Source organism: Schistocerca nitens, chromosome 3 (genome assembly GCF_023898315.1).
Source record: "Schistocerca nitens isolate TAMUIC-IGC-003100 chromosome 3, iqSchNite1.1, whole genome shotgun sequence".
NCBI classification, from domain to species: Eukaryota; Metazoa; Arthropoda; class Insecta; order Orthoptera; family Acrididae; genus Schistocerca; species Schistocerca nitens.
The window spans coordinates 647,755,132-647,769,840 of NC_064616.1; the positions used below are offsets into that span (position 1 = coordinate 647,755,132).

The 14,709-nt window shown below is 40.8% G+C and overlaps 1 protein-coding gene across 2 annotated transcripts in view; it reads left to right on the top strand.

Moving 5' to 3' along the window:
• The window catches only part of LOC126248604 (myb-like protein Q), a 221,544-nt gene that overhangs the window by 125,974 nt on the left and 80,861 nt on the right, over positions 1 to 14,709 (top strand). For both annotated transcript variants that reach the window (XM_049949740.1, XM_049949741.1), the window contains one exon: positions 2,762 to 3,120. In XM_049949740.1, coding sequence (XP_049805697.1) covers positions 2,762 to 3,120 — 359 coding nt within the window. The remainder of the gene's footprint in view (positions 1 to 2,761; positions 3,121 to 14,709) is intronic.

Here is a 14,709-nt window from a genome sequence, read left to right on the forward strand (position 1 = left end):
CTCAGAGCACTAATATTAATAATAATAATTATGATAGTATTCGTAAAATATTAATGCTACTTTAATGTTGTCTGTAACAAGATTAAAAACAAAAAACTACACAAAGATGGATTCCCATGTTAATATTAGAATTGTGTAAAAAACTATACATACTAGCATGAGTTTGGATGTGCTGAGAACTACAGGGATTTTCAATAAAGTAAGCAATAGTGACAACAATTTTAATGATCCAAAATAAAATTAGAAACATTGTGGGAAGTATTTATTGGTGAGAATGGTAGTAGAAAGGCCACAGGCAGTGATAAGATAAAAACCAATTAAATTGGAGGACACAGTATTTAAAGACGGGAGGATAACTGCAACTAGTCTCACCTTTAATTATGGAACAGTACTAGAAAATTTGAAGCATGAATGGGACTGCAGATTGAGTGCACATGCTTGGAGTACATTACCAGCCATTTAACCTGTCATCACAGTTTCTGTCCAATATACCCAGTATATCCAGAAAAGATAAAGGAGATGAAGACGATGACGACGATGATGATGATGATGACGATGACGATGATGTGTCAGTTGTGGCATGTTAAATAATAGTACAGATCATTAACTTAACTTATTGTAAGTTTGGTGCTGGTTTCACCCTAATCTTAAAGCTGAATTGACAGGCTGCATTGCTGCTTTTTGTAACTAGACATATCCAGTACTTGTTTCTGCCCACAATGCATGTTTGTGTCAGTGTAAGACTAGATAAGAAAGAGAATGTACCCTTTGCAGATAAGACTTCTGACACACACTAGCATAGGATTAATCTAAACACCATGGCTTCCACAGTTCCAATTTGTCTTTCTAGTTAGATAAGTAAGTACTGTAGTTAAAAGAAGTAGGAACAAAGCAGGACTGAAGAGAGTTTTTGTTTTCTGTCAATGGCCTGGGAGACACTCTGTCACAATTTTGAGTCAGATAGTACAGTGAGTAAAGCACAAAACATTTGTAGATTGGGTTCAAGTGATAGGATGGTTCCATTGAAAAGATCAATGTTGAATTTCATTCCTCGTCCTTGTATAAACCCATCTTGTGCTCTGCTTCAATGATCCCCTAATCCAAAGGAACAGTAAACTCTAGCCTTTCTACCCTCTTTCGTTTCTGCCATATCCTGGAAAGGTAAACACAATACTGCTTGTTAAACAAGATCGTGGCCCAATCTGTGCTTCATAATTGTCAAAATGAAAAAGTTCTCTGTCTATAAATCTCAACATTGGCAGTATGTCACGCATATTTATAACTGTATACTCTGCCTAATGAAAACTGTGAAGCAGCCAGATGACATGTTCAGATGTCAATGAAACTTTGTACACATACACGCTGTCAGCAGGTATATAAATGATAAAAGTTGAAATTCTTTGTAATGAGCAGAATGACAAACAGTGTCGTTACCATGCTCGATAGTGTATATAAGAGGCTCAAGTGGCGTCAGATGTTGATTGTTAACTGTGAAGGACGCGGAATGCCATGGTCTTGTGTGAGACACCAGACAAGTGTCTAAAAGGGGCATCGTCATGGGTTTCCATTTGACCAGCTGATTGAGTTGTGCAATTCCAGATTTGTTGGGCATTCAGATGTGACAGTGTTCCGATGTCGAACTGCATGGGAAGGTGAGGGCAGGCATACAACTGCGTCTGACCACTGCGAGAATAACTGTATTGTGCATCGAGCACATCGTCACCCATTCACATCTGTGACTGCCAACAGAGAATGAGCAGTGGACTCCATGCAACATTCTGTGTCATCTCACCCCATTAGTCAGAGACTAGCAGCTGCCATACTAGGGAATTACTGCCACACCACGAACAGCTGTGTTTGGAGTGATGCCACGAAACTGGGCCAGCTCACCTAAGGAGAGGATGCAATGGCTTTATGACACTTTTCCCATCTGAATCAGTGCATGGATCCATACCAAAGGATTTGCAACATCATGCTGATAAATGGGCTCATACTGCCAAGTTTGCTGTAAATAGGACTCTGTTTTGTAGTCACTGAAATATCATCACAGACCCTCTTAAGTTTCATTTCGATTCCTCCTTTCCTTTTGGGTGCGTCACTTCTTTTGTCGGGCAGCGTAATTGCTGTGTGGTATTGTTTGGTCAGAGAGAAATGTGATTAGGTAAAAGATGGCCAGTGCATCCATTACATTATGGAGTTCTGTCATATTTATAAAATTGATGAACAAGAAGAAATCTCCCAGAATTTATTCCATTATTTCTAACAGTGTGTTTTCAGTTACTTATGTTGGTAGGACATAAGAAAGCGAAGTCTCTTGGTCTGTTTGCGCTTGATACCTTTTGGTGGTGGCACACAGTGTCAACTGTTTAGATGTCAGTATAATATATTTTTCTGCTCATCATGCAATCAAACTTTGTAGGTTGGACGAAAATGGCAGTTGACAACATTGTGCTGTATGACATGATATGCAAATAGTAATGGTTTGGCCGTTGCCATGAAAACAGATATTATGTCAATTTATGACTGTGCCCTCATGTTTTACTCTTTCTTTACTGATGATGTTTTTGGTCTTGGAGAATGGGACTTTGGTTACTTGCATCTCAGGCATCAAACCACAGTAGTAAGAAGAAAAACACACATTTTGCACAATAGGTTATCAAATGGTGTGTGTAGAATATTTCATTGTTAATGCTTTGTTCAGTTTGGTAATAGATATATATGTTGTTTTGTAATATATGTTGCTTTCTTTTCTTGTTGATAGGAGACTGCGTGATAAACTTCAGAATGCAACTGGAGAGGATCGCCAAAGCAAACCGACTCGTAGCAAGATGAACTCGTCAAATAGTGAACGCACTACCAATGGTGTATCTAAGGACCCATCTCGAAAATCATCAGTAAATTTCAATCGTGCATGTCGTACACGGTCCAAAGAAAGAAATAGTGGTGGTGTGAGCTGTAGTTCAGCTAATGATGTGGCCAGTAATTTGCCAGCAGGAAGGTTCCACAAGAATTCTGGTAGATTGCCTGCTGTGAGAGCTGCAGCCTTGTTTGAGCAAGATAACAACTCTTTCTTTTCATCGAATACATTCACCAAAGTGTCCACAACAGTTTCTGGCACAGGTAAAAACATAAATTTGTATCTAAATTTTAGTACCTAGCCAATAATGTGGTTGCATCTCACTAAAATTTCTTTTACAGTTACTTTCAAGGTGTACTTTGTGTCACCATATTGTATGTTTGCTATGAGATATTTAGTTGGCTGAAACCAACTGAGATTGTCTTTTACATTTGGTCCCTCTGTGCAACCAAACAAAAGTCTCTTAAAAACAAAAGTCTCTTAAAATGTTAGCCATGTGCATTTCACTTCTTTTTACTGTTGAAGTATTTCATTGGTCTGTGATACATGTTCCTACACTGGTGGAAAAATAATTGCAACACCAAATTAATGTACAATGATGAAATTTCTGGAATACATTTGTTTAGGTAACATATTTAAGTGATTAATGCTATATCTCATGTCGTGAGATGTCTGAGAAACAATGTCCAAAATCTATAAGAGAGAGGTTTAGTACAACACAACAGGATATTAGCTAAAGAAAAAGTACTTAAGAGGGGCATTTGAAAAGTCCATGCAAAAATAAAAACTACTTACGTGTTTGGGGTAAACCTTTCTTATTTTTCGACATAGTCTCCTTTTAGACTTATACACTTCGTCCAACGCTGTTCTAATTTGTTGATCCCTTCCAAATAATAGGAATTGTCCAAGTCTGCAAAATAGTTATTAATTGCTGCAATCACCTCCTCGTTTGAATAAAATCTTCATCCTGCCAGCCATTTCTTCAAATTTAGGAACAAATAGCAGTCCGAGGCAGCCAAGTCTGAAGAATAGGGAAAGGGGGGGGAGGTTGAAATGAGTTGGAATCCTATTTCCATTAATTTTGCAACCACAACTGCTGAGATGTGTGCTGGTGCATTGTTGTGATAGAAAAGGACTTTTTTTGCAGTCCAATCGCCAGTGTTTTTCATGCAGCTCAGTTTTCAAACAGTCCAATAATGATGAATAATATGCACCTGTAATAGTTTTACCCTTTTCCAGATAGTCAATGAAGAGTATCCCTTGTGAATCCCAAAAGACAGTCACCATAACCTTTCCGGCCGAAGGAATGGTCTTCGCCTTTTTTGGTGCAGATTCTCCCTTGGTAATCCATTATTTAGATTGTTGTTTGTTCTCAGGAGTATAGTAATGTATCCATGTTTCATCCACAGTGATGAAACAATGCTTAAAGTCCTGCGGATTCTTCCTGAACAGCTGCAAACCATCACTGCAACACTTCACACGATTCCGTTTATGGTCAAGCATGAGCAGTCGCGGAACCCATCTTGTGGATAGCTTTCTCGTGTCCAAGTGTTTATGCAAAATGTTATGTACCCATTCATTCGAGATGCCCACAGTACTAGCAATCTCACGCACCTTAACTCTTCTGTCATCCGTCACCATATCATGGATTTTTATCAATGATTTTTGGAGTTGTAACCTCCTCAGTGCGTCCAGAATGTTCAGCATCACTTGTGCCCATATGGCCACTCCGAAAAGTTTGAAACCGCTTATAAACAGTTCTAATCGAAGGTGCAGAGTCACCATAATGTTTATCAAGCTTCTCTTTAGTCTTGTGAGGCATTTTGCCTTTCATAAAGTAACGTTTAATCACCACACGAAATTCTTTTTTGTCCATTTTTTGACAATCCTTAGACTTCCTTGATTCACACGATTGCCAAACACAAAGAAATAGACCAATATGGCTGAAACTTGGTGTGCATTCTTTCCAAAGATGATACTAACCAAACATGACCTCGATATGCACTGGTGGTGCCATCTCTCGGACTTTGCGCAGACTTTTCAAACGCCCCTCCTACGAAAGTTAATACCAAACTTTCAGGGACTTCTGTCAGGTGTTTGCCTGGGGAAAAAAGTTAATTAAGATGAAGGGATGTAAGGACTAATCCAACAAAAAGTTTCCCACTGGAAGGAAGGAGAGTTTACTCAACAGCAGCTTCTCAGAGGCAACGTTGGAGAGGTCAGAAATCCCATGGTGGTGACTCCAGCCAGACTCTGACCGCATTGAGAAAATTTCAGGACCCAAATATAATTGTGGATAGAAAAATAGTGCTCGTGACCCCATGGAGGAGGCTCCGGCCACCAGCATGGGTGTAGAAGGAAGATCTTTGATCACTGGGTCATTCAGCTGAACTGGCCCCCCTCCTATGGGGTTGCCTGATAAGAGACAAGAAAGATGGAGAGTGCATCGTTCAGTGTGGTGATGATGGAGCTTCGACAGCTGATGTTTAAATGTTAGGACCAAACGCTTTGCCAGACCATTGGACACGGGGTGGAATGTGTGCTGTGTGCACCGGAAAGATTCCGTTGGACACACAAAAGGATGTAAACTCGGCAGACATAAATTGAGGTCTGTTATCTGTCCCAGTTGTTTAGGGAAGACCTTCAGTCACAAATACCCATATCATGGCTTGGATCACATGCATTGATGACATAGAGAACATCAGAGAGACATAGAGAAAACCAAATCTGGCATCAACCACAGTGAACCACAAATGGCCCAGGAAAGGACCCATGATATCCAAATGGAGCTGCGACATCCATGTTGATACCTCCAGCCATGGGACCGCTTGTTTGCTTTGCCAGTATGTGTAGGCTGCCACCATGGTGACAATATCTGCTTCAATCCCTTTCAAATACGCATGTTGACATGCCAGGTCTTAAATTAGCATGATGCCTCAATGGCCAAGGTGAAGCAGGTGTAGGATACAGACAGTGCTGGAGGGAAGTTGTAATGATGATATGAGTCCAGCCATTTTCGCCCCGGAGCGGCACAATGCCATTGAGGACAGAGAATTCGTACCTGCAATGCCAAGAACATTGAACACCTGGGTTGAGCACCTTCCCGTGTTCTGACGGTCATCCCTGTTGGGCCAGGAGGAGGAGCTCGCGAAGAATTGAGGCTTCTGCCAAATGATGAGCCACCAGTTTAGCATCAATAGGAAGTGAGACAATGGCTTCTTCGTCACTAGTGCCCAGGTGGCAGCATAATTCTGGATTGGAATCAAAAGAGGAGTCCTGACCCACAGGCAATCTTAAAAGTAAGTCAGCATTGACATGATAATACATAGAATGGGACTGGATATCATAGGAATAACTGGCGGGAAACAAAGCCCATAGTTGAAGGTGACAAGCCGATTCTGTGGGAATGTTCATGTCAGATTGAAATAAGGTCATATGGTCTGTCAACAGGATAAAATGACGCCTATACACGTAGTCGTGGAATTTGTAAAGCGAAGAATATGGCCAGAGCCTCCTTTTCAATGTGTCCATAGTTGCACTAAAACGATCTGAATGTTTTTGAGACGAAAGCGACAGACTGTTCTGCGCCATCAATGATGTGAGGGAGGATGGATTCTAATCCATAATCAGATGCATCTGCTGCAACAGCCACAGTGACCAAGGGAATGTGAGCCATCAGACATGGGCCGAAGTAACAACTGTTTAAGGTCCAGGAAGGTGTTGTCCAAATTCCATGCCACATTTTTACGTAAGAGACAGTGCAGTGATTCTGCAATTGTGGCAGCATGGTGGATGAATTTAAGACAGCAATTCGGTTGGCCTAATATGGACTGAAGTTGATTCGCATTTGTCCAAGGTAGCAAGTTCTGCATAGCCTGGACATATTCCAGCATCAGCCAGATACATACAGAACTGAAGATATGTCCCAAATACTCAGCTTGAGGAACAAAAAACTGACACTTCTCAAAGTTGCAACAAAGGTTTACTACCTGTAGGATGGAAAAAAGGATGCCCAGGCTATCTGCCAGGTGTTGGGCAGACTGGCCTGCAACAATTATGGCATCCGGATAATTATCCACATCTGGCACTTTCCGTATATGTTGTTCCAAATATCTCTGAAATATCATTAGATAGAGTAAGAACAATGGACTGTGCATTAGGGGTGTGCTTGAGGTTGCCACACATACAAAGGGAGCTGTCAGATTTGTCTACCAGCATGATGGGTGTTGCCCACTAACTGTTAGACAAAGCCGTCAAGATGCCAGAATCTTGCAAACATTGCAGCTCCACCTGTAACTTATCCTGCAGGCAATGCGATGTTCCGAGCCTTGAAAAAAATTGGATGTGGCCATTGATAGGAGGGTGATATGGGCTTCAAATCCCACAAAACCTGTAGTAGAAGGCTCAAAAACTGAACTATACTTAAAGTGAAGAGCATGAACGTAAGAATTGTCCATGCCGGGCTGGATGCTATGGCTTGCATCATGCACTTCTAGTCCCAAAGCGTACAAGAGGTCAAGTCCCAATAAACCCGTAGCCCCAGGCATATCGATGACACAGAAGTGTACCCTGCATGTTTGAGAGCTGTGAATTTTCCTTTGAACCCACTATGCCATTACTATAACTGCAAAAGCACTGGTCGAATGTTTGGAGGGGAGGAGAGCCCAACTGCCGTTGTGTGTTCCACACAATAATCTACCAGATAGAACTGGTATCCACCCAAAGTCAACTGGGTGACTATTGATGAACACTTTCTGGAACACATGTCCATCCTGGATGGGAAGTCTCACGTGGACATGGAGGACCTTGAGGTCCCTCAGGTCAGGATGCTGTAATGGGAAGAGGTCCACTTGAGCATAATCCACATTCATCTTGAAGGAGGCTCTACAGACCCCTGTTGTGTGACCTGTTTGGCCACACACACATTTGGCAGGGAGAAACTGCCACTGACGCCTAGGATGCGTGGCAAAACAAGGAATAGAACATGGCAACTGCTGAGGGTTGTGGGCTGAGAATGGCAGATTACAGGGAGGGAAAAGCTTTGCAGAGGGAGGGGGGTGGAGGGGTGCTACATGAAATAGTATGCAGGAATGCTGATGCACAAAGGGATTGCCCGAACACGCGAATGATCAAAAGACAAGAATCCAAAATGGGTTCTTTCAATTTCAGTGAGCCCCTCATCTGTGGCATGCAGTAAGATCATGTCTCAAATGACCGATGTGGCATATGACTGTTGACAGTTATCATTTGAACACCAAAACGACGTTTCTGAGACATACCTATAGCATCACGAGCCATTCCCAATACTATTGCTCCTGTTGCTTACAACAGCTGAAGAAAGTGCGCTCTGCTGCCGCAGTGTGCACTTGACAGTCAAAGTATTCTTACAAGCAAACTTTCAATTCCTTATATGACGGGATGTGCAGTTCAAGTTCAGGGTTTAACTCCTAAAGAAGACAGTAGACCACCTGTCCATTTCAGGTGACTAGGACTGCCTGACAATTGGTGTTGCTGGAGAAAATGCTGCCTGGACGAGGCCATATAATTCGCCCGAGGTTCCATTTTCCTGTTGAAGGGCAGGAATGGTGGGGTAGCTCCACTGAGGCATTTAGCCACAGAGTCCATTAGAGAATAGAGTTGCGACCCATCAGCGGATGCTGCAGTAATGTTCGCCATCATGTTTACCAGATCCTGCATGACGTTTTGCATATCTTGCAGGAAGAGCAACATCTGTTATATCACATTGAGGGGTTCAGGAACCGGATGTTCGGCCATAGGGAAGCAAGATGATCTGACCTGTCTGTTGACCTGGAGAAACTAAAGGACGAAAGAACACACATGTGACCACCTGGGTCCAAAAAACACTTCATCACCAAACTGCTGGACCTCACCTAGGAAGATGATTGAGAAACAACATGTCCCAAGTCAACAAGAGAAAAGTTTATTATGGCACAGCAGGGTGTTAGCTAAACAAAAGCTACTTGTTACAAAACTTAATGCCAAACTCTCACTGACTTCTAGGAAAACAACAAAATTAATTTAGATGAGGGACATAAGGACTAATCCAACAAAGTTTCCTACTGGAAGGAAGAAGAGTGTGCTGGCCAAAGAAGCTTCTTGGAGCTACTTCTTGGAGAGGTCTAAAGTCCTGCAGAAGTTCTGTGTGAAAGGATAGTATTAGCTGGCACAGGAGTTGACCCAAAATGTCAGCAGAGAACTGCTGATGAGTGGAGCTGCTCCGCTATAAATAACTGGTATGCGGACGTATACGTCTGGATCTATTTCCTTGCACATGACTCAGCAGATCCCCAGCGAGGAGGACCTCTGTTTGGACTTACCTCACCACCTATTGCTTGCGATATGAAACACACCGGTGGCCGAAGCCCTAGGAGGTAACATCTTGGCGGTACGCGTGCACGCAATGCTTCTCCGTTTAGGGTTGCTGATCCATTAGGTGTATTGCATGTATATGACAATTGACTCTGCAAGATCACAGGTTAATGTAAGTGTGAGATAAGCCATTAAATGTGACGCGTGTACATTAATAGTCGGTTGAATGCAAGCATGCAAATGTACATGCTTTGTGTTGTACAGGTGCCGGGTGTCAGTTTGTAGGATGGTTTTCCATGCGTGTGGCACTTGGTCTGTCAATATAGGGATGGTTAGTGCTGTTTGTGGATGACGTTGGAGTTGTCATCTGATGATGTCCTATGGACATTGGACACATTGGAGACATCTGGTGATTGAGGAGGCCAAGGCAATGTGTTGACTCTCTATAGAGCATGTTGGGTTTCAACAGCAGTATATTGGCAAGCGTTATCCTGCTGGAAAACACCCTCTGGATTGCTGTTCATGAATGACAGCACAACAGGTCAAATCACCAGATTGGCATACAATTTTGCAGTCAGGGTGCGTGGGATAACCACAAGAGTGCTCCTGCTATCATACAAAATCGCACCCCAGACCATAACTCCAGGTAAAGGTCCAGCATGTCTAGCACGCAGGCAACTTGGGTGCAGGCCTCCTGCTAACTGGCACCGAGGCAGTTTTCATCAGAAAACACAACAGACCTCCACCTGGCCCTCCAATGAGCTTTTGTTTGACACCACTGAAATCACAAATGGCAGTGGTTTGGGGTCAGGGGAATGCATATAGCAGGGTGTGTGGCTCGGAGCTGTCCTTGAAGTTCGTTGCGTCACTGTGGCACCATCTGCTGCTCAAATCACTTTTGCAAATGCAGTGAGATGCAACAGAGCCATACACCAAACATGGTCTTTCCTTTCTATTGTCCCACGTGGCCGTCCAGATCCTGGTTTTCTCGCAACCATACATTCTTGTGACAGACACTGCCAGCAGTCATGTACAGTGGCTACGTTCCTGCCAAGTGCTTCTGCCATATCACAGAAGGAACATCCAGCTTATCGTAGCTGTATTACACGACCTTGTTAAAATTCAATGAAGTGTTGACAATGGCATATTTTTTGCCTTAAAGGCATCACTGACTAATATCAACTCACCACGTCCAGTCTCAAAGGTAACTAATGCTCACAACCATTACATTGTGTTTTCGAAGCAAACCTGATTTGCATCCTCACCATGGCACTACTAGCACCTATCTTATGCAACTGGTGTGAAATTGCAATAGATATCATCTTTCAGATGTAGAAACATGCCTACTAACATTTGTTTGTCACACAACTCCTCCTTGGGGTTGCTATTTTCTTTTTCTTTTTTTTTTTTTTTTTTTCGTCAGTGTACTGTATTTTATAGATATGTGGAATAAAATTTAGAATGGCTATATTACATCAGCATTTTTGCTTTACCTTTTATTTAGGGATTGCAAATAATGTGTACCAAGATTTGTTTATAACCTGGAAAAGAGGTTATCACTAAAAATCATCATGTTAAAGAAACTTCAGAATAAAGTCTTCACATTCTTAGTGCATATAATAGATTGCAGATATATATTACAGGCCATTAAAATGCCTGAAAAATAAAAGTGGTATGTTTGCAGATGACGTTTAAAAGTATTCTCTTTACTTGTGGATGTGTACCAAATACAAAATAAAATTACAGTTAATTTCCTTAGAAAACGTGTGTGTGTGTGTGTGTGTGTGTGTGTGTGTGTGTGTGTGTGTGTGTGAATGAAGTATTGCGTGTCCTCATCCATGAAAAACTCAGTGGTGGATGTCATTTGTTGTAGGTTCTGAGTTATATTTTATGAATATTTAGTTTAATGATGTTCTGAGTTATATTTTATGAATATTTAGTTTAATGATGTTCTGAGTTATATTTTATGAATATGTAGTTTAATGTTATATATTAATATAACTGTTGTTCTTACAAGGCGAGGCCACGATGTTTGGAATGCGGATTTACTTCAGACTCCGAACACTCACAGTACTCCATTAGCAAAACAAAATGTGTAAGCAGTAGCACGTTATTGAGAAAATCGCAAGATAATTTTGGTCGTCAAATATATACCTGTGCGTGACCATTTTTACCATGAAGCGGCGGCAGCCAAGTGGAAGCCGGCACGGTAGCTCAGCATGTTCAGTCAGAGGGTTGAGCTACCCTCTGTAATAAAAAAAAACATTGTGAACGGATCAACGAACAACCTGAACGAGTGTCATTGGACGTCCGCCATGAACAAATTCAACGACAATATAGAACAAAATAATATCAACAACAAAAAAGTTTTCAGCATTCAAACCCCGTAACGGCGGGATAGAGTCCCATTTGTCAGTTTTTAACAGTGGTTTTTTTTTTTTTTTAATACAATTGATATAATGGGAAAATACGTGTAATTGGATGGACTTTTATTCAATTTACAATGTTATTTGGCAGTCTGCAAATTTTTATCATCACAAATAATATAATATTCATAACTATTGACTAGTGAACGACCAAGCGCATAAAGTGATACTGAAAATGTATGCTTGTCCATGTCTTCAAAATTGTTCGTATTTAATTGAAAGAGAACGAGAAATTGCGTCTCGTGAAGACGCTATTAAAATACACTCAATACTGCATGACCAATTACCAGTGCCGATATTTAAGGAAATACCCCACTATGCATGGTTTGCTTCCAAATTATCGGCAGAAAGAGATGTTTTTGAAAATGTTAACAATGTTTGTTTTTCCACGGAAAACCTCAAAAGACCTTGTGTATGCAGAAACATATCATTTATTCAATGCAACTGGTGCCGTTTAACTTCACATTTTCCATGTTTTTACGAAAAATGTCATCCTGCAACTTGTGCTCGTAATGTCGAAAGCGACTATTAGTTGTACATCTTTCAAAGCCGTCTGTGCCGGTCAAAACTTGCAGGTAACAAGTTGTTTCGGGCTCCTTCCAGGTATAAGGGATTTCTTAAATCACGGACAAGCATACATTTTCAGTATCACTTCATACGTTTGGTCATTTACGAGTCGGTAGTTATGAATATTATATTATTTGTGACAATAAAAATACGCAGACTGCCAAACAAATTGTAAATTTAACAAAAGTTCATCCGATTACAAGTATTTTTCCCATTATATCAATTGTAATATAAATAGTAAAGAAAATGACTGTGCTGAAAATAAATTTAAAAAAAATAAAATCTGACGAACGGGACTCGATCCAGCGATCGCGCGATCACGGGGCTTGAATGCTAACCATTCGGCTGCCGCCGCTCCATGGAATAAATGGCCACACACAGGTATATATTTGATGACCGAAATTATCTTGAGATTTTCTCAATAATGCTTGAGAAGTACGTGCTAATGCTTACACATTTTGTTGTCCTCATGGAGTACTACGAGTGTACGAAGTTCGCAGTAAATCCGCGTTCCAAACATCGTGCCCTCCCCTTGTTAGAAGAGTACTGGTCGTTTGAAACAATTTCTACATACATTTATCTGTATTATTTGAAGATTTTGTATACTTAAGTGTGATTTTAAAATAATCATCATCTTGGCCCCTTCTTTTTTTTGGGGGGGGGGGGGGGGGGGGGGAAGGGCAGGGTTTTCCTAAATGAGTTAAAGTGAGTGCTCGGATGGTTCCTGCAAGAACAACATTGATTATTTCCCATCCCATCTATGTCCAAACTGAGCATGTGCTCCATTTCTAGTAACCTCATCGTTGGTGATGTGTTAAACACCGGTCTTACTTCCTGCCTTCTCAAAAAGAGAGACTGCTTCTCTAACGTTTGCAATACCCCACTTTTGGCAGGTTTGTTTTAATCATCCAGTGTATGACTGTCTTCGTCTGGCATATGTACTGGCTTTCGTTGACAATCAACAAGCTACACTAGTTTGTGGTGTAATTTTAGTCTTTTTTTTTACTGTAAATTTATTCTTTAAGAATAGGTTTTATGAGATGATATATTTATTCCATCTACTTGCCTGTATTTTTTTTTTTTTTTTAATTATTATTTTTAGCCGCCTCTTGGTAACATACTCTACTTAACTATCATCCTAACATTGTTAAAATTCTTTTTGTACTGTTAAAAAGAGAAAGCTGTGGACTTAATCTAACATGGGCAGCCATCAGCAGTACAGTCAGTGTTGGCATTGGTAATGGTTGGGGCAGTTGGCTCTCTCTGGAGGTACGACGTTAATGATGAGTAGTATTCCTCACCTTCCTAGACACTGACATATTCTAGCCAGACAATCTCAGAAAATTGCTGATACACATATGTAAAAAGACTTCACTGTACTGCAATGATTTGCATGTATTATCAAGTGAATAAAGGTAATCATTTGTAGACTAGGATAGAACTGTATTGGTGAAGGTGACTAGTAGTGCAGCCTATGCATCTCTATCTCCACTGCCCTTCACTACCTGTGTCCCCCCCCCCCTTTTTTCCCCAAGTTTGGCTCAATCCATACATGACAGCCTGATGTAATGCATGATTTTGTTACTTGTGCCATAACAATCCTACAGTTATCAACATTTGTCAGTTGCTTGTAAAAGATTCAGTATTACCAATACCAGCATGTACAACCATACTCTGAAAATCAGTTCAAAGATCATAACAGGTACTGCCATATTCGTGTAGCATTAACCGCTTACCATCTCTGCAGGATCATTATGCCGATACTGAAGACAAGGTTGTTTCCACATTTCACTGCACTCATAACCAGTAACAATGTGATTATGAATATGAGGAGAAATTGGGATCATGTGCTTAGCCTGTAGATTTTAGGCTTGTAGCTTTGTTAAATACAAGCTTTGTATGTTCTTTTGGTTATACACTTAATACTGGTAACTCTGGCAGTTATATTTGACTCAGTTTTCATCCATACCATTTTGAGATTTTTCATCCCGATCTGTCTGTACATGTAGCATGTACACGTTATGCGCACGTTGTCTTAGCAGTGTGTCCACTTGGTTATGCAGTTTTGCCAAAACTTCTTTTGGAATTTCCTCAAGGGCCCATTATGGACTCTCCTTAATATCATAAAAGTTTCTAAGTAGTGTCCTTTCACACCAGTTTTAATTTTGGATCAAGGGGAAAGTCATGGAAAGTGCCTAGGAGAAGACAGTCAACTTTTTTTTTTTTTTTTTTAAAGCGCAAAACTCATGAATTGAAGTTTAGAAGTGAGCAGATACCCTGTTTTGGTGAAGGAGCAATATGAGTTGTCTTACTGCAACTATGATCCCTGTTTGCAAAATTCCTTTCAAAAAATACATGCATACTGATAACAGTGGAAAGTTTAATCTTGAGGCAGACTATTACACAATAAGGTAGTCAGTTTGTCAGCAGCACTGTTCACCGTTTTAATTTTAATATTTTTATTATTTACTGTGTGGGCATTGGTGACTGTTTCATGGTTAAGTTTATTGTTGAGGAGCATCTTGGTAA